Below are 20,924 nucleotides of genomic sequence, written 5' to 3'. Positions count from 1 at the left end.
TCAGCAGTGATAGAGGGTGGAGATTCATTTAAAGGGGTAACAAGTGCAGGAGAGAGAGTAGGAGAGAGGCACAGGAGGGTTGAGAGGTTCAACACAACATCTTTCCAAACCTCTCAGTCTGAGTCTTGGAGAATTATTTGGTCAAACATACTTAACAACATTTAATATTTTTATCATATTTTTTATCCAGATGTACCAACTATACAGTTAATGTGTTTACAGGACAGTCATCTGAAAAACACCCTCAGATAATATTGTACATTTTCTACTTGTTTAATTAAGTCACAGTGAGATAAAGGACAGAGATCTGTAAACAAGTGACCTGGTTCTGTGAGGATGTGAAGCCACTGAAACCTTCACACAGGTCCCAGTCTTTTTCCCCGCCCACCCAACCTCATTCTTTCTCTCTCCTACTCCTACTCTTACTGTCTTCTCACATCCTCATTCACAGCTTCACCTCCTTCACCCTCTCACTTCATTGTTTATTCACTCCATCTCACCACTGGATGATCAGCTCAGCAGGTAGGTACACACTTTGGCTTTGCTTTTATATTGGTTTAGTCTCACATAGAGTGAAATATGTGCAGTAGCTTCTTTGCTGATGACGTTACTGTTTCCCGCTCACTTTGACTCTCTTACCTCTCACACACCACGTCTCGGAACCAGAATCCATCCACATCCTCGTGTTTGCTCTCCATCAGCCCTATTAACTAAACATCCTGTCTGGTCAGTCCTTTGACCCTCCCCTCGCTCTCAGCCCTCCCCTCATTCACAAGTTCCTAGTTTTCCTTTATTCAACAACCTCTTACAGTTTGTGGTTGACTGAACTTTCTGTAATATTGATTGAATTTTTTCATGTATTAGTGTATCATTTAAAAAAAATATCTTCTATATTGAGTTAGACAGCCAGAGCCAGAGGCATATTGTTTTCAGGTTGCCCGTCCATCCGTACGTCTCCCTCTCGTGAGCATGATATCTCAAAAACGCCTTGATGGAACTTCTTCAAATTTGGCATAAATGTTCACTTGGACTCAAGGACGAACTGATCAATGTCAGTGTGACTCACAAAATTCTCTTTAGCCATAACTCTAGACTTCACACAGCAATCATAACAAAATTTCACACATATGATTCATACTTTCTATGACTCTAGACAAACAGGAATGTAACCTGAAACTAATCTGAGTGGAGGAGGCATACAACTGTTAGACTAAACTCCAGACTAAAAACCTGTTGTTGTATAGCTGTCACTCATGTTGTTCCGCTACTTTACTGAAGATCTAACATGTTCACACTGAATTAGACATTCAAACTTGAATGGTGTATTTTGCACCATTGCCTGACGTTCAGTCATGTACAGGTTGGCGACTCTGGGATCTCCACTAGAATCTGAAGGGAAGTTCTGGAGGGTTGCACTGACTCACATGCTCCTGTGGGTTAAAAACAACAGTGACTCTGATGTTTGGACGCATTAATGGTGGTTCAGGGCAGTGTACTGGGTGAAGGAGTGTGAGGCCTTTCTCCTTGTGGTTTATTGAATAAGAAAGATGTGCCACAGTTGTACCATAATGCCTCTGACAGCCACCTGCTTACTGGCAGTTGCTTTTAAATGCAGAGCTGCACGTAGCTGCAAAATTCCATTTCCTGTTATGTTACACAGACGTGTGAGCTGCACAGACACAACCACATCCTGACTCACTTTTGTTCCTTTTTGCATATGCACATTGTGCGCCAAAGGCTTGTTATAGTATCTGTAACCATCTGTCATTGGGTCCTACTGAAAACACCTCCAGTCAGAGACATGCAGTGACAGAATCCTGCTTGGCAACAATGTTTTATATTGAGCACCATGTGGACAAAGTCAGAAACTGAATGACTACAGACAAGGCTGGATTACCAGTCGGACCCGGACTCCCAGGTTTGATTAATCTCAGATTTGTCAGATTTGCACCACTGAAGCACAGTAACAACTAGTGCATCAGGTCTTCCACCCTCTGACTTGTGGTTCTGGTCTCATAGAGGGACTCAAGTCTTATGACCCTTTATTATATTTCTTTTTTTCTGCGTTAGCAATAAACGGATGGGAACCTTGCGTCATATTATTCCACCAGAACTGAAGGCTGCAAATAGCAATTACTTTGTGTGAAAAAACAGTGAAAGAAACCATGAACACCAGCTAATATTCTCCTTGAGCAGCTGGCAACAGTGAGGTGTCTTCTTTTCTTTTTTTTTTTGGCATTTTTGCTTAAAAAATGACTCACTTACCAAATTGGTGGCAATTAAATCAATTAAACCATTAACTAATTATTTCAGCTCTAGGTGCCTGGACAAATAATGAGCTGATTTTATAGTGGATTGAAAAGGGGCCCAACAACAAATTATTGCCCCGCGGCCCCTCAGGTTAATTCAACTGAAAAGATGAATTTCTCTGTTTAGTTTGATGGGGGGGGAGGGGGGGGGGGGTCATTAGTCTATTCACCATCTATTCACCATCTGTCATTTAATTCTGCAGTTTTTACCACAGATGTGATCTTTTAATCAGACTGACACAGAGAACATGTATATGATGTGGTCTGGCAGCGACAACATAAAAAGCTGCTATCATTGTCTTATCACAGTGATAGACCTTAATACAAGGAAAAAAAAACTATGAAAGGCGCTGTGCATGTTCACCAAAATTGTGCTGTCAGCCCATTTGCAATAGCCTACCTTTGTGGCCCACAGTTTGGGAACCACTGACATACACAATTAATCAATTACTAAATTTGTACATTTTTGGTTGCAGAATTGGTAAACTGACACTGTGACATCCTGCTGCACCTCATGAGCACCTATGGTATAACATAATGAGGGACAGGCTGGAGTAGAAAACAAACTGACCTTTCTGAACTGCACAGTTATGGATGGCTTGTATTGTATTGTCATCCACAGATTATACTTCCATCTACGCATTAGCTATGCAGCTCATCCTTATAGGGTCGAGTCAATCCCAGCTGACACTTGCTGAGGGAAAGGTACACTCTGGCCAGTCTATCACAGGGCTGACATATAGAGACAAACAACCACTCACACTCACATTCACACCTACGAGCACTTGGAGTCACCACATAACCTAATGTGCATGTCTTTGGGCTGTGGGAGGAAGCTGGAGTACCTGGAGAGAATCCATGCAGACACGGGGAGAACATGCAGACTCCCAGATAATACAGTGACCTCATCATGTCATACACATATATGAAGGTGAATGTTGAATGAGGTGCTGAGGAACACAGCAGCCTGTTTATTTTCATTCTTTTAATCACACAGGAAGAATAATGTAAGAGACAAATATAAGCTCCATTGTTCTCCTCTGGTTACACTGTTATCAGTCCTGATCATCCACTGCTCTGTTTGAACAGAGACCTTCAGAGAACAAGCTGTATCTACTATCTACCAGTCAGTTCTTTGATTCATTCTTCTTTTTTCCTCCACTGATTCAAGTGTAGCTGTCTGATTCACCTTCGTACAGTATACAGTATGTGTGACATCATGAGCCCACTGAATCATGTTAGATTTTTTGTCCATAGCTGTGCACTTGAGAAAGGTACGTTTGTTTTCTATTCCCTTATGAGCTGCTGCGGTGGACTAAAGGAGGATTCAGTTCTTCACTTGTTCAGGTCCGAGCACAGACTGGTGCGAGGACCATTTTGGAATTGATCTGTTTATTGTTCTTCTCAAAAATGCATTTCCTTTTTGAGCCTAAACATGAGCAAACTTTGCAAAGCCTGGTGAAAATACACGCGTTTTATGTGTCTTGCACATGAGTGTGGCAAAATGGCTCAATAGCGCCCCCTAGAAAATGTCAATGAGGACTACACTCTCCCTACATTTCACCTACTTGCAGATGTAAAAGATTGCCAAGACCTACAAAAGCCTCTTGCACCCATACCATAAACCCCACAGGAAGTCAGTCATTTTGAATTTACCACCAACCACTGGCAGAGCCACTCAACGCTGCTTGCAGCTTTAATTCTCACAAAGGACTCTTTACTTATACAGGACTGTCTATTCCATGTCCACCAGCTGAATGTTCATAATGTTCAATAGAGAGAAATAAAACTGTCCACTTGTTCTTATTCTTAATCATAGCACGGAGTAGGAGACATATGCATCATGAATCCATGGAGTGAGGGTGTAGCCTGCCTTTCATAACTAACAGTAGTAGTGAACTCTTCCACACGCCTGTAGATAAAGACAGTGACTCATTTAAAAAGTGGACCCACCTTCACCTGACCTTAAAGTGGTTTTCCCGGTTTCGGACGTGGGGTTTTTGTAAGCTTCCCATCACACTTACCACACTGCATTACTCAGATGAGCTGTTTGAGCCAGACAGAGCTAAGCATTGGTGTGCTTGTGCATAGTAGTAGTTCAATGGTTCACAAATTGTAGTTCCAAAATAAAGGTCTATTTGACGGGAGATAAAGTGATGAAAATATTCAAAATGAAGCTTCAACTCATGTTAGCTTTTTTTTCTGCAAGTGAAGAAGTGAAGTGGCTAAATCAGCTTTTTGTGCCGACCCCGTCCACAGCAGCTCGTCACTCAGCTTCTGAAGCCACGGCCGCTGTCGCTGAACACGCTCGTGTTTCTTGGTGAATGAACTGAATGAATCCGTTTGCAACTTGAGTGTGAACATGAGTGTGTTCACTGTCTAATTTTTGGTTTCTAACATATCAGGGAAAGCCCCCCCACCCCACCCCCCACTCACATGGTGACACACAGAGGAGTTACCGTGGTTGAGGGAGGTGGAAAGACATTTTGGGGGGCAGGGGCTCAAGTGAGAAAAAGGGCACCTTTCATAATTATTTATAGAAAAAAATGTTTTAAAACAAAAAGTTAAATATAGTATCACATCTCTGACTTGCTTACAGATTTGTTTAAGTGCCCCTACACTCACACAACTGTTTAATACTCAACAGATTTCTGCAAAGTTATCAGTTCACACAGAGACAATGGTCTTCATTAGTATTCACTATTTCTAGTTTTATCACAAGAGCAGGCAACAACAAAGGAAACTATGCCACATTGTTTTGTAGTCTACTAGTTTCTAGTATATATTTAGAATAACCGACTGCACCAGGGAGAGCGACTTAGTGAACAAAGAATTTTCAAGAATTGCACTGATAACTTGTTTATTTTATTAAATTAACAAATCTTTACACAAAACTAAAAAAGGCTGTTCTCTAAATAAATAAGCAAACCAATCAGAAAGCCTCTCTTAGTCTGTGCATGGCCTCGAGAGTCAGGACCTATTGCATCTATCCAGTTGTTGACCTTTGTCAAACTGTGGAGTGCACCGAGTATCTTACTGGACTGTGTCTCGCCATCTCCCCTAAATCTCCTGTGTAATTCCAGAGAAAGAACATCCATGAATGATTAGTACACCTTCTCTCTGTAGTAGTCCTCTGACTGACTGGAAGGAGTGGCTCTCTGTGGCTGCAATAGTTCTTTGTCTATACTTTGCAGACACCCTTCTCTGCCTGTGCTGTCCTGGGGGACTGTGGGGAGGCTGTGTAAAGCATCAGAGTTCCTATCTCAAGGCAAAGCATAAACTCAAAGTCGATGGCTGTAAGGTACATCCTGGCATCTCCAGCAGCAGTATCTTGAGACTCCTGATCCGTCATGTCGGTGAGGACCTTGACCACAGCCCTCATCATTTTAAGGAGGGCCTTCAGGGCTTTTCCTCTGCGTGCCCAACGTGTGTCAGAGAGCTTCTGCAGTTGAATTACACCCTCTCCAGGGTGCAGAGCTCTTGGCATTTCACAAATGCAGTGTCTTTTTGTAGGGCTGGTAAAAAAAAACGCATAGAGCTTCTCTACCAGGTTGAAAAAGGTAATGAAGTGTAGGCTTGATTTTGCACTTTCAACTAAGACCAGATTTAAGCAATGCATATACGGAGCCTTGTCGTTGTGTTGCAGTATTCTTGACTGCAGTCCTCTGTATTGACCACTCATATTGGCAGCGCCATGATAGCCCTCATCATGCATGTTTTGGATCTGTAGGCCATTGATCTTTAGCAAATCAAGAATTGTTTTCTCCATCTCCTCACCTGTTGTTTTTTGACACATTGCAGACCTGGAGGAAGCGCTCCTTGACTTCCAGTTCACACACATAAGCACAACAAAGGAGACCTCCTCGCCTGTATTCACAAAGCATCTTAGCACTAAAAGTAGCTCCTAAGAGGGAGAAGTTAGAAGTAGTCAAGAGGACTCCTAACTAACTAAGACCAAATCATAAAGAGCTGCTGTCATTCCACGTCACAGTGTTCTGGAAACCTTACACGATGCTGAATTTAATTTAAAAGAAACTGACTCAATCACAAGGGAATAATGATCGTTGTTGTGTATGTGAAGGATGCAGTAACATCTCCAACCAACCGAAACAACCCCATCAGTGCGGAAATCACACTGCGTTACTTGGCAACAGAGAAAAGCCGATCTATTCACCAAACAATAACTGCGCTCTGACCCGACATCATAGGACAATTCATACGATTTCTTTTAGATGTTCAACAACTACAGAGAAATAAAGCAGCTTCATGGTCGGTCTACCTGCTGTGATCACTGCCAGAGATGGAACACATGTAATAATTATTGCACCATCACGAGATGAGGAGGTGTTTGTAAACAGGAAAACAAAATCACACCATCAACATACAGGTTGTGTTGATGCTGCCTGTACAGTTGTATGTAAATTGGTGCATTTTAATTAGTTAATGCCTCATTTGCATATAAAGGTGGTGATGGTGATTATGTTATTAGATACAAATTTTACTATATTCACCTGTAGTGTATCCCTTTAAGTACAGTACATTAGCATCATGCCTACCATTATAAATCATGATATGATATAACATTTATTTTTTTTAATAGGACTAAAAGAGTGAGAGAGGGAGCTAACCTTAGCTAATTAACTTATTACATTAGCTAAGTAGCTCATGTGTGTACGTTAGCAAGACACAAGTTAGCTATATTTGTTTTTGTCTTTTGGCTAACTAGCTGTAAAGAAGCTCCCATGGATGTCTACATGTGCACGTGCCAGCCATGGTTACCAAACAGCTCCATAAATATAAATGCTGCTTATATAGATGATGATTTCTTGCATGACAGTTCACAAACGGCAGATAGATGTAATAAGCAGTTTATCCTTTGGAGTAAAATCAAAGATGTGCTTTAATATACAGTAGATACACTTGATCCGTTTCTCTTAAACCAAACAACAAACCCTTCACGGGTCCACCAGACCCCACTTCTCTGGTGGTCTCAGTCAGAGTGCAAAATATACAATCTGACAATCTGATAAACTGAGGGGTCAACTGTTTCTCTGGTGTGAAAGGGAACTCAGTACAGTGGGTCAGTGAGCTGAAGTCTTACAGTCCTCACAGTATCTGACTTGATAAGCTAAAGCTGTCAAATAATTAATAGTGAAGAAGAAAGTACAATATTCCCCTCTGAAATGTAGGAGTGGAAGTATAAAGTAGCATAAAATTGTACATAAAATACTAAAGTAAAATACAGGTACCTCAAAATTGTACTTAAGTGTAGTAAAACGTAATTGCACACATGCTAATATTATCAATTTACCCAACAAGGTAAAACTCCTGAATTCATGAGTGAAAACGGGGATGTCTATTATAGAAGCTAATATCAAAAAGGTACGAGACGAACTAAACCACCAGAGACACACAAAAGACTATTAACATGAAATAATAAACTCATATTGATGTCAAAACGTATCTCTACAACAACCAACCCTCCATTGTCTCTCTGCTCATGACTGAGCCAGTGTTTGCTGACATCAGATCATATATGACAGTTTATATTGGGAACGAACTAGTGATGTGTGTCCTCTCTGCTGTGACTCATCCCCATCTTTTTGAATTGCACTCCATAGGATTGTGTAATAATAATATATATCTTTAAAGCATGCTGCCATTGCTCTAACTGTTTTTTGTTTTGTGTCTTTTTACAGTCACCATGACGACCAGGGCCGTCCTACTTCTGACTTTATTCGTGCTGAATCTCCTGATTCCTGCGTCCTCTGTTGGTAATCAAACAATGCAGAACAACACCTCCTCTGCTCCCCCAAACAACACAGAACCTACTGAAGCTCCACACTCTTCATCTACATGGACTCAGATGTCAGCCACCACTGTACCACCTACATCATCTTCATCACAGTCCACAGCAAAAACCAACCGACCTCACCTCTTGAGCACCACACCACAGACCACACACACAACCGCTTCTGCTCCCTATTACTCTAAATCCAAGTTCATTATTCTCATGACTCTGTTTTCCATCATTGTGTTGATGCTGCTTGTGGGATGCCTCCACTTCATGTGGGGCAGGTGGTCAGGTCGGGAAAGCTCCGTGCCCAGGTTCCTTCAGGGTGTGAGTGAGAGGCTGACCACCGCAGTCGGAAACCTGGAGGACCGGATGGGGCTCCACCTGTGGCAAGGGGGGAAGCGAGGTGGTGAGGAAGATGAAGAAGAGGCACAGGGAAGACAGGAAGAGGAAGGAGGACAGAGAAGTGACGATGGGGGAGAAGGAGGTAGTAGTGGAGTTAGGTATGAAGAAAAGGGGGAAGACGAGGAAGACAGCGATACTTCAGATGACTATTCCAGTATGGAGGGGGAGAACCTGAGGGAGAGGGCACTGAACAGACAGGCGGACGAGGAGGATGAAGACAGTGAGGAAACGGGTGATGCGAGCGAGAGACACCACAGCGCTGTAGAAGGAGAGAGCAGTGGAGACAAACCAGGAGGTTCAGAGGAGACGGCACTGGTCGACTCTCCACAGGAGGATGATGATGTCACTGCGCTGTAGTGATACACAGCACTGAAAGATACCAGGATTAAAAATGATCAAATTTAACAGGAGCTTGATGGTGATAGTTTTTACTGAAAGCTGAAGGTTTGAATGCTGCAGTTCCTTAAACAGTAGGTTAAAGATGTATCTTTCATTTTCTATATCAATACTCTGTATAACGAATGGGAGTAGTCAGTGTGTGTTTAATGATCTTCAAATAAACTGTGGACATATCTTATATTTGTCTTCATTCATATTGAACAACAAAGTCTTTAATGCAGGGTTCATTCTGTCACCTGATGCTGATTTAGTTTTAGTATAAAAACATTTTCATTTTATTTAAACTGGAATCATTTCAATTCTAACAAGTAAACAGAACACTATCAGAACACTCACCACTCCCATTAACAGCCCATTTTCCAACACCTGAAAAAAATCCTGTTAAAATGGTCATCTTTTCCAGTTCAGCATGCCACACAGGCCTGTGGCACCAGTACTCTGACAGACCTGTGGCACCAGTACTCTGACAGACCTGTGGCACCAGTACTCTGACCTTTGTGTGGAAGTCCAAAGACAACACAACAAAAAGCAAGAGATGACGCTCCTCCATGTCAGGACAGTTTACTCAGTGACCGCTATGCACCTACAACCTACAAGCCTTTGCTCTTTGGATTTAGATCAACCACACCATCAGCTTGCAGTGGGCAGCAGCATGAATCTAAAACCGGACTCAATGCTTCTTATAATCACCTATAATGTAAAACTGCTGCAGCTCAGATGAATGAGATAATTTCTTTAAAACACAAGAAGCACTGAAATTGGTTGAGGAGGCAAATGCAGGAGACCAGAGCAACTGTCTCTGTGACACTGTGAACACTCCACGTTTCACAGTGTGAGTGGTTTCTGCTTTAGCTGCAGACTTCAGCCATATTGACGAGTTAACATCCGGGCAGTTCGTTTTTTTTTTTGTTTGTTTGTTTTAAACAAAGAACAGTAAAAACAACATGAAATCATTCAATTACAAAAACGGTAAAAACTGATGTTTTCCTGTTTTTAATGTCAGAATAAAAAGATAAAAAACCAAAACCATCAAATCAGAAGAAACATTTCAATTCTGGTGTTTGTAAATTCCTTTTTTCATTTTTCCTTGTTGAATTGAAGAATGAAGAAAGGTATTCAGATGACATGGATGACTGATTTCTCCACTATGTGATGTCTGACTTAGGACTGGTGATTTTCAGAATAAAGGTTGTAGTGTCAGCTACAACCAGCAACCAACAGCAGCTATAAACAGTGAACATTAGCTTGATCATGTAGCAGAATATGAAGTGACTTGGTGAAACTGTGAACAATCATCTGGTAACAGTGAGGACCTCTGTTGGTCACACAGGACCACACAGTGTATTTCCACATATTAATTAATTAGTCTATTAATTCACGCTATGCAAGTAAATGATACATCACACACTTCTGATCAAGTATTTTTCATGTCTTAATGTAAAGAAAGTAAAGAAAGTAACAGATCTTTATCTGTCTAGCTATTATTGTATAATGTTACACTTTGGCCATTCTATCCTCTGGGCTTTTATTCTGAAATATTCACCTTTATTTCCACGTCATCTGAATACCTTTCAACAGGGAAAGATTGAAAAAAAAAAAAAAACTTCTCTGTCCCTTCTGGTTCACAGATTTAAAAATACTATAGAAAAACAGAAAAATTATTTTGGTTTAAAATGAAAAAACAAACTGTCTGAATGTACATGGACCCATAGCCATCACTGGATTTGTGTTTTCTCTCAGGAAGAGGCAAACTCAGCTGTCGGCCCATCTGAGATTGAAGATTGAAGACTAACGTTATTGTCATTCTGACACAAGTAAAAGTGCACATCAGAACAGAATTACGTTGCACCAGGCATATGTAAGATACTCATTTGTTATGTTAATTTTATAAATATATAAAATCTCCTCCCAGAGGGCAGAAGGGCAAACAGTCCATGAAGGGGGTGGGTGGAGTCCCTGGCACAGTTGGTGGCCTTGGTAATGCAGCAGCATTTGTGTGATGTGTCCTGGATGGAGGGGGTGAATTCCCAATGATATCCTCAGCTGTCCTCAGCGCTCTCTGCAGGGACTCCACACCAGATGGAGATACGGCTCAATGCAGTTTCCACAAGTGCCTGCAGGAAACTGTGGCCTAATAAAAATGCTGAGAGCTGACTACTGTTAGGCCAACATAATGATAAATATTGTTTTATGGTCAAGTGGAGAGGGCTTTGAAACACCATGTTAGAAATAAATTTACAGAAAGCTGTTTACAACTTACAGTTTACAGAGAATGTAACAATTAACTGAATTCATAAAATATGAAAAACCCAGGAAATCACAAAAGTTCAGGAGGCTTCTTTTGTCATTTCTGGCCTAAATTTTCTGCTGGGGGGGCAGAGTGAGACTCCTGGTCTACAGCCTGGTGTGGAGAGCGTGGACACTGTTTACCATAGATGATGTAAAAACTGGTTCTACACACAGGATGTGCTGAGAGTCATTTCATGAAGCAACATTTCCCCCATTCACTTGTTTAACCTTTATCTGTACATACAAGGTTCTGACAAATGATGTCCAGCAGCTTGTAACCATAGTTACAGCAGGCTGGTGTGATGTACTGTCTCCCCCACTTCATAATAAATGTTACACTGAGAGTCAGGAAACAAAGCCACATAGAAAGTCCTGCATTCATCTGTGCTGATTCAGCTGCAGAGGCACGTCAGGGCTGACCTGATACTGAAGAGAAATATTGTCATCCACTCTTCATTTGACAGATCATTTTATTAATGATTAAATTACTGAACAGTTTATAAATGAGTTCAAATGAGCTCCAGCTCCACCAGCTGTCACATTAAACTGTGCTTACACATGAATGCATCAGTCATCTGATGATGTAACATATAAAAAGGACCAGTCTGCATATTGAGCATGTTTCACTTATCCAGAATACAACGTTCACAATCTGATGAATCTGGGCCCAGTTGCACAAAAAAACCTTAAGATTTTCCTTAAGGTCTGAATTAAGGTTTCCCTAAAATAAAAACAGTTGCACAAAATCCCCCATTAAGTCTTCTTTTTAAAATGTTCACTGAAGTATTTAAGGTTTTCTTCGTAGGCCTAAACTTCAGGAACAACGTAGTCGGTTAAAGTGTTACACAAAAGACCTTGGTGACCAAAGTAAGGAAGAAACTAAAGGTACCTCTGACTCTATCAGCTGCTGAGTTTATGGTGATAAAGTTTATGGTGATAAAGAGCTCCATATTTTCCTCTTGTCCTGTGTTAGGGTCCTGTGTTTTATTTTAAGTTGATCCATAAGAAGATATATTTGTGGTTTTAAGAACCAAAAACCATCTCAATGTAGTTTTACATCTCCTCTGTTCAGAAGGTCAGCCATTCGCCGGTGGATTTCACCACAAGCCTCCATCATTGTAGTGCAATTCATGTGAACAGACTGTGCCGACATTATATCCGCTCTTTGCACCAGTCACACATCTCCGCTCATCTGCTCATCTATTTAGCAATACAGCACGGCATCAGTAAAGGTATCTGGAGAAAACTTCATTCACCACAGCAGTTTCTTGCAGCAGTATTCTGGACTTTTGTTCCATGTTTGCTCGTGTGCGTCCATCAGAACATAAGTGTATTTCTGTTAATTGTTTCCAGCGTTGTGGTGGTCCACATTTCTCTTACACAGTGTATTCAATGTCATATTGTTAAGTTTATTATTATTGCTCATTCTTAATTTTGTTTATATTCTGTTTCTTCTTTTTGTATAGAAAACCACACACACCTTCATGTAGGAAAATCTTAACCTGCAATAAATGAGTGGCATTGTCATCAGAGCGTGATTAATTGGATTCAGACACCATTTGTTCCTGTTCTTACCGATCAACCTGTGGAGAGTGCACATCCATTGAATCAGCACCTAAGGGTTCATTCACTTGATCATTGAGGTCACCCAGTTGGTAGTCACTAAACACCTCCTTTATATCCTCTCTCAGGCTTCTCTCTGGCTCACAGAAGAGACGCTAAGAGCCTCCTCTCTTCTGACTGGCTCACCAACCTGTTGGCTGACTGTTTTATGAGTGATCCAATAAAAACATAGAAGACTTCTGGTAGGTCAAGGTGGGCGGGGCCTGGGGCATGGCTGAGAGTAGTTACTACTTTGTTGTGACATCACAAAGTTCCAGAAGTCCTGATGGCTGGTTTTAAGGCTCAGGTTCTGAATACAGGCTGTGTGCATTTCTCTGTGGACTGAGCGCTTTGACACTTTCACAGTATTAGTATAGAACCTAGACCTGCTTTATAATCAGACAACATATGGACATCTGCCTTTAGACAATATTGACCTTTACAGGTCATTATGGTAAATGTAAGTTAAACCAGGGTAACTTACTAACCACAGCTGAGTCTTTCAGGCTCTCCATGATGATGGGGGATGGGGTTGAGCTTGGGTTGAACAGTGGAAATCAGCTGTAGACACATTTGAAAGTTTATGGACAGACTCAGTGAAGTGGGTGAGCACGTCAGTGGGGAGAAAGTAAACATCTCTTTTTCAGTGTCTCTGTGGTTCCTGCACTGATTTTTTTTTTAAAAAAAACAGACGCACACACCTGCAGAGGAAGAGGTCAGACTGTCGGAGCTGAGTGTCCACCACTCGCCTGTCAACCCCTGGCAGTGAGTAAAAGTCAGTCATTTGTTAGGCTGCTGTCCTTACAGACAAGATTCAAGTTCACGTCTGGATCTAACTTCAGCACAAAATGTGTTTTTGGTGAGATGACTGAAATAATGTCTGTGTTAACACAAGCGCAAGACATTTTCATGTTCTATTTCATCCTTCCTGACTGCCAGAGGTGGTGCTTTAAGCACTGGATCTTCAGTCTTGCGTATGCGCAGGTTGAGTGTTTAATATCAACAGTCACCTGTGACCCCAGATGACCCAAGAGAGGTATATCTTCCGGTGTCGTCAGTGGATCAGTTCCTTTTCATCTTCTCGCTTCGCAGGTTCACTACTGTGGTAGTGTTAACTGAAACTATTTTCTCAATCTTGAAAGAAACCGTTGCCGGTAGCATTGCAACCACTTCAGTCGGAGCTGCAGAAGACTCGCCCTCTGAGAGGCTGTGACGAGCTCCTGCTGTGCGTATCAGCCTGATGAGCTTAGCTTCAAGTGTGTGCCGCCATTTTGGTGAGTATTGATCATGTTGAGCTGATGGACTAAGCTAACAGGTGTTTATTGGAATGCTATGAAGGAGGGCAGTGCTCCCGCCGCCACTCCCTCTGTATAATAATCTTTAAACTGCGTTTTGTGGAAATTGAGCGGCAGGGGGGTTCACTCCAGCTGATTTTGTTTTGTGCTTGCTTAGTCGAACAGCCTAGCATTTATTGTGGCTGTTGAATTTTCTTTGAGAAGGCAGTGCTCTCGCTGACGTTCCCAGCGTGTGATTAGTTGTGGTAGTTTGGTTTAACAGTTAAGGCCATAAGGTTCTTGGCTACTAATCAAAGAAATAAGTAATAAGATAAGCGCAACGCCAGGCCTTGTGTTTTGGTTGTTTGAATCTGTTTGTGAGCAACCTAAGGTAGGTGACGGCAGTGCTCTCGCTCCCCGTTCCCATAACGAGGTAGGGTGTAACTTGTTTCTGCTCAGACCACAGTTAGACAGTGTTTCCGCTGGGTCTGACTTAGTGGCATCGGCTATTAACAGTAACATTTACTGGCTTAGTTGGTGCTTTCACCTCCGTTCCCAGTGTACATACAGTATCCTCTGCTCGTGTATCCACGAGTTACCACCATGTTGACACCCCATATTGTGGTGCTTGCATGGCCCCTCTTCAACCAGAGGATGGCCATGATCGCTGCCCATCTTGTCTCGGCCTCGAGCACTTGAGGGAGCACCCTTGCATGAATTGCAGCTTCATGCCCCGGGTGTTATGGACCACCAGGCTGGCGGGGGTGGAGCAGTCGCTCGGAGAGGAGAGTCTCCCCTCTGCAGAACAGTTATCTCCAACTCAACCTACCTGTCTCAGGCGTAAACAGGTTGAGGCGACCAAAGCTGCCCTATCCAGGAAGAGTTCTAAGACTGAGAAGGGTAAGCTCTCTTCTCAAGTGGAGCAGCTATCAGCGGAGCTGGCTCAGATGAAGTTTTTTCTCCTGACCCTCCGTCCTAGTGTTCAGACAAAGGATGCGGAAACAGCTGCTCCGCCCTTGCCTGAAGTGTTCCCTGAGGAAGATGTTGTCTTAGTAGTGGCCTCGGCCACCCTCTTCCATGATGATGATGAGGAGGGTGCATCCCAAGTTTTGGAGCCGGGCTCTTGTTCCTCGGACCACAGACCCATGGATGACACTGGCATAGGCTCTATAAGGGCTACTCTCCGCACAGCCCTAGCTCGTCTGCACATGCCATCTGAACCGGCGCCTGTTAGCTCCTTTTTTCTACACAGGGCAGCCACTACTGCCTTCACTGTTCCCCCCTCAGAGGGAGCTGCATGCATGCTGTGAGGACACTAGAAGGGGCTCCCATCTTACTTCGGACAGCAGATCCTTGGCTGCTATGCAAGATGCAGCAAAGTTTGGCCTGGATCGCATGCCAGCTATTGAGCCTGCCATTGTGTCCCTCATAGTGCCTCCTGATGAGGGGCCTGTCGTTGGTTATCTTTCCCAGCAGCAGCTCAAATGCTGGGCTGCTCACACTTCCAACCCCTGGGTAATTTCCACTATGGCCCGACGTCAGGATGACAATCATCCAGCACCTGGCAAAGGTTTTAGCCCTGAAACAGGAACTTTCCACCCTTCTGGCCAAGGACGCCATAGAACCAGTAGATCACCTGTCAGACCCCAGGGGGTTCTACTCGACTTATTTTCCGTTGAAGAAGAAGACAGGCGGGCTTTGCCCAGTCCTCGACTTAAGGGGGCTCAAAGAGTTCCTCAAGGTTCTGACATTCCACATGGGTGACATAAGTGACATTAAACAGGCACTTAGAATCTCAATAGTCAGAAGAGAATGTGTGTATCAATGTTAGGCTGACATGAGGATGAGCCTCGCGAGCATAATGTGCGCTCTTAGCTTCTATACTGTGCGCTTGCGGAGCAGAAATGCTCCATCGCAAGGATGGTTTTTCCGCTTTCGGATCTGTTCTGTGCGCTTGCATCATGCATACACCTGCAGTTTTTATGTGCACAACTTTTGAGACTAATTTAACAACATACACATTGTAAACTCTGTTGGTGATAAATGAATAAAGTTATTATGATTACTATTGTTATTCACAGAGCATCTGCAAACTGTAGCTTTTATCGTTTTAATCCAACAGGAACAACATCTTCAGCAGTACACAACACCCTGCTTTACTGAGGCAAAGTCACAACAACCTTAAAGACACACAAACTGAACTGCTGCGCAATATCTGAATAAAACAAAATTAAATTAAATAAATTTCAATGAACAGTAGCAGATAATAACAATAGTAATGCAACAGCAGCACAATTTTAAATACATATTTCTTCCTTTAGAGGTTTGACAGAGAACTATTTAATGAGGCCACTCAAATCCATGTTCCACAGACTGTCACTTTGAATGGACATCAGAGACAGGTGATTCAGTCTGTTTTGGGCCATTGTGCAGTTCAGTCTATTTTTAACTAAAGAACGCTCCCCACTGCCATTGGTTTCAGGCAAGGTCATAAATAGTCGGAGTGCTATGTCAACATTTGTAAAAACACTGACTATGCTTTCCTTCCTCTCATAAGTTGCAGCAGTGACCTTCCTGATGTGATTTCTTTAATACATACTCTGAATTCTCCAATTTTGTCCACAAAATTTTCCTCCAGATCAGCTGCATGTTTTTTCTGGAGTTGAGCTGTTCCTGTATGAAGATCTTGCAGAGATGGATGGAATGGTTTTCAAAAACCCAAATGTCTGCTTGCAAAACACTGGCCTCTGTGACCATTTTGTAGTGTTGGGACACAACTTTTTTGCAGCACACTCAAAGTTGTTAATCATCCTGTAGGTTGGCTTCATAGTTAGCTTACAGTATCAGATAAATCTAGTCTGGTGAAAACGCAGTTGCAGTATGTTGTTTCACATATTACACAGAAATGCATCCTTTCATATCACTGATGACTGGTTTATTTAGTTATAAGCAGTGCTTGGTGTTTACATTTTACCCCTTAATGACCAGGGTTACGTTAAGCTTAGTTTTCCCAAAACGACAACGATAAACTAGTCAAAATGCAATTGTAGATATCTACAATTGTTATTACTGATATTGATCAAATGTTAAAATGGCTTGCTATAGGCTTCCACACAGGTGCACTGCATGATATAATTAAGCAGTTAACATCCCATCATGCTCTGGGGCATGTAATGCCGATCAGGTTCATTGTTGGGGTGAGCTTCACTCACAAAAATGCTCAACTGGACTTTCAAGAGGAGCAGAGACTGAAGTGACATCTGCATTTAGAGCTATGAAACAGATGTCAGTAAACAGGGTTGGACAATTTACAGCAGTCGTCCACAATTACATACAGAGGGACGTTATAGTAGAGCTGCAGTGTTAAACCCTCATTACACAGATGAATCCACAGCTAACAGTTCAGTGGTGTGGAAACCAGAGGCTCTGATCTACAGAGATTTGGAGAAAAGTGATGTGGTCAGATGAGTTTTCCTTCATCATGTTCTCCTCAAGTGGGCGAGGTCATTGACGTACACTAAGAGAATGGTACATGCCTGAATGCTGGACCCCTTCAGCCAGGTGACCACTGACTTAATATTTCTATCCTGATGGGAGTGGTCTCTTCAAGGATGCCAATAGCCCATCCATCGGGCTCAAGGGGTCACTGAATGCTTTGATGAGTATGAGAATCCAAGTCATCCATTGCCTTGTGAGTTGCCATTTTGAAGACTCGAGTCTGGAGTTTTGGCTGTCGTCATCTTTGTTTTTTTGAAGCCCAGAATAACCACATTTAGAAGAGGGTGGAGCTGGGGCTGGAATGATGGGTGGATCATTCCGACAACCTGAGGACACTAAGCACACCCACCTACATCCGCAACCTGAATGCAGGTATTCCACCTGAGTGGGGTTATTCCATAAATGACCCTAAGGAAATCTGCATTTAATTGAAAAAGCCAAGTTTGAATTTATGTCAACTTTCACTTGAGGCTCTGGCTGTTAACTCAAACCAGGCTTGAACAATCTTGCATTGTGCATGCACAGAGTACGAAGATACTATGTCACAAAAAGAAGGGAAAACGACAGTGGTGTCCTTCTCAGCGGTGGAACAAACCCTGCTGATGGAACATTATGAAGAATATAAGGGCGTTATCACTAAAAAGAGCAATACTGCCACAATAACCAAGATGATGGAGATGGCCTGGTAAAAATGGTGCAAGTTATATTAATTTATTTGATTTATTATCAGTAGGCTAGATAATATCAGGTGTATGTTTAAAATTACAGTGTATCAGTACATCTCTCATTTGAACAATTTTTGTTGTGGACTTTTAAAGTAGATGGAAGAAGATCGAAAACGATTCTAAGGAAATCATATCTGTCATGACCACTGGCAGACCCACGCAACTCTGTGATCATGGAAAAAGACCCTTTTGTGACCACCACGGACAGGCTTCTTACAGAAGTAAAGCTGGCTTAAATATGTACAGATGCTCACTCACAGATAGCTTCTCTTATGAGTAAGTTGCTATTTACATTTAACTGTATTATGTGCGTTTTTGAATTCTTTTAAGATTCTAAGCATCATTCTCATCGTATCATTGGAGTGTTAGAGTGAGATTAGCCTGTCCACCTTCTGGTGCCCTTTGTTCTCCGCCTCTTTAGCCTCCATACCTCTCCAATGTTCCGGTTACTTACCATGACCTGGCCGAGTCCTTCAGTAAGGAGATGGCACTCACCTTACCCACACGATGACCCTATAACTGCGCCATAGAACTCCTTCCCGGTGCTACACTTTTCACTTTTTTAATCTTTCCAAGCCCGAGAGAGAGGCCATTGAGCAGTACATCCGAGAGGCGTTGACTGCAGGACTTTTTTGTGAAAAAGAAGGATGACATACTCAGGCTATGCATAGATTACAGACCACTAAATAACATCACCATAAAGAACAAGTATCCACTCCCCCGATAGACTCTGCTTTTCATCCTCTTCATCAAGCCACCATATTCTCCAAGTTGGATCTCCAAAACGGTTATCACCTGGTACGAATCAAGGTGACGGTGAAGGTGACGGATGGATGACTATCTTCAACACTCCTCTGGGTCGCTTTGAATACCGGGTCATGCCCTTCGGCCTCACCAATGCCCCCGCTGTCTTCCAAAACCTGGTGAATGACATGCTCAGGGATATGCTGAACCAGTTCGTGTCTGTGTATCTAGACGACATTCTCATCTTTTCCAGGACTGTCCAAGAACATGAACAACATGTAAGGTTAGTGCTTCAGAGACTCCTAGAGAATAAATTATTCATAAAGTCAGAGAAATGTGAATTCCACACCCAATCAGTTTCTTTCCTGGCATATATTGTTGAGGAGGGGCAGATCAGGACAGACCCAGGCAAGGTGCAAGCGTTGAGGGAGTGGCCTGTGCCCAAGACCAGAAAAAAGCTGAAACATTTCCTGGGGTTCACCAACTTCTATTGATGCTTCATCCAAGACTACAGTAAGGTTTCCACAACCCTCACCAGACTCTCTTCAGCTAATCTTCTGTTCATTTGGTCACAGGAGGCTGACATGGCTTTCCGCAGCCTCAGGACCCTGTTCTCCAACACACCTGTCCTGATTCACCCCAACCACTCTCTACAGTTCATCATGGAGGTCGATGCCTCTGATACCAGGGTCGGGGCTGTTCACCAGTGGATCAAAAATTACACCCTTCGCTTACTTTTCCCTTTGTCTCTCCCAGGCTGAAAGAAATTATGATGTAGGGAACCGCAAACCCTGGTGGTGGTTCTGGCTCTGGAGGAGTGGCGTCATTGGTTGGAAGGGACAGATCAGCCATTTATCGTCTGGAGTGACCATAAGAACCTGGCATATCTCCAGACCGCTAAGAGGTTAAAGTTTCACCAGGCATGCCAGGCTCTTTTTCTTGGGAGGTATAACTTCACACTTACTTACAGGCCTGGCCAGAAACTCTCCCGGCAGACTACCTCTGAGACCCCCAGGGATCCTCCTGAATCCTCCCTCGTGCTTGGTGGCAGCTGCATTATGGTAGGTGGAGTCTCAGGTCAAGGAGGCCCAGCACACCGACCCTGGTCCAGGTAATGGACCTATTAACTGTCTTTATGTTCCTATCCCTCTCAGATCCCGAGTGCTACAGTGGGGCCACGCTTCCAAGCTAACCTGCCATCCTGGAGCCCAGCGCACAATGGAGTTCATCAAGCTGCGGGTCTGGTGGCCAACCATTGCCCAGGACACTCAGTTCTTTGTCGCAGCCTGCTCAGTCTGCGACAGTGGGAAGGCCTCACATCAGCCTCCATCCGGACTCCTATGCCCACTGCCCATTCCCAGCCGTCCATGGTCCCACATTGCCATGGATTTTGTCACTGGTTTTCCCCCATTGGCAGGTAATACCACCATACTCACCATAGTTGAACATTTTTCCAAGGGTGTGCCTTTCGTTCCCATTCCCAAACTCCCTTCAGCTCTAGAAACTGCTGACCTGCTAATCCAGCATGTGGTCCGCCTCCACAAGACCTCAAGGCAGCCCTGCGCTGTGTTTCTGTCTGACATCCCTCATCCTGGAGTTCCCACTTAGCCTGGGTGGAATACGAACACTGTAACAGCTCTCAGCTTTCTTTAAAATCCCTCGTCGCTGTCAGTTCATGCGAAATGCATTCTGGGATACTGGCTGTATATTTCAGTGTGAACAGTCAGTTTGGTAATGGCATACTAATTTGTTCATTTAGATCGAGTATGCAGTATATACTCATTGAGTATGTAGCAGGCAGTATGTAGCAGGCAGTACGTTAGTAGGCAGTTCTGAACACAGCCAGAGTTTTGGACTACTCCTCGAGAGCTTGGTTGGCCAGAGG

General features: G+C 43.0%; 1 protein-coding gene across 1 annotated transcript; it reads left to right on the top strand.

Moving 5' to 3' along the window:
* The first annotated feature begins 421 nt into the window (after nt 1-421).
* LOC111230482 (major centromere autoantigen B-like) lies at nt 422-9,071 on the top strand. The gene is made up of 2 exons (XM_022757233.1): nt 422-522; nt 8,009-9,071. The coding sequence occupies exons 1-2, from the start codon at nt 507-509 to the stop codon at nt 8,863-8,865; spliced, it is 873 nt and encodes a 290-aa protein (XP_022612954.1). The 5' UTR covers nt 422-506; the 3' UTR covers nt 8,866-9,071.
* Nucleotides 9,072-20,924: the final 11,853 nt, after the last annotated feature.

The sequence above is a fragment of the Seriola dumerili genome, unplaced genomic scaffold (genome assembly GCF_002260705.1).
Source record: "Seriola dumerili isolate Sdu_G_001 unplaced genomic scaffold, Sdu_1.0 BDQW01000267.1, whole genome shotgun sequence".
In the NCBI taxonomy this organism is placed as follows: Eukaryota; Metazoa; Chordata; class Actinopteri; order Carangiformes; family Carangidae; genus Seriola; species Seriola dumerili.
The sequence above is the reverse complement of the archived record's forward strand: the minus strand, read 5'-3'. Positions and strand labels throughout refer to the sequence as shown.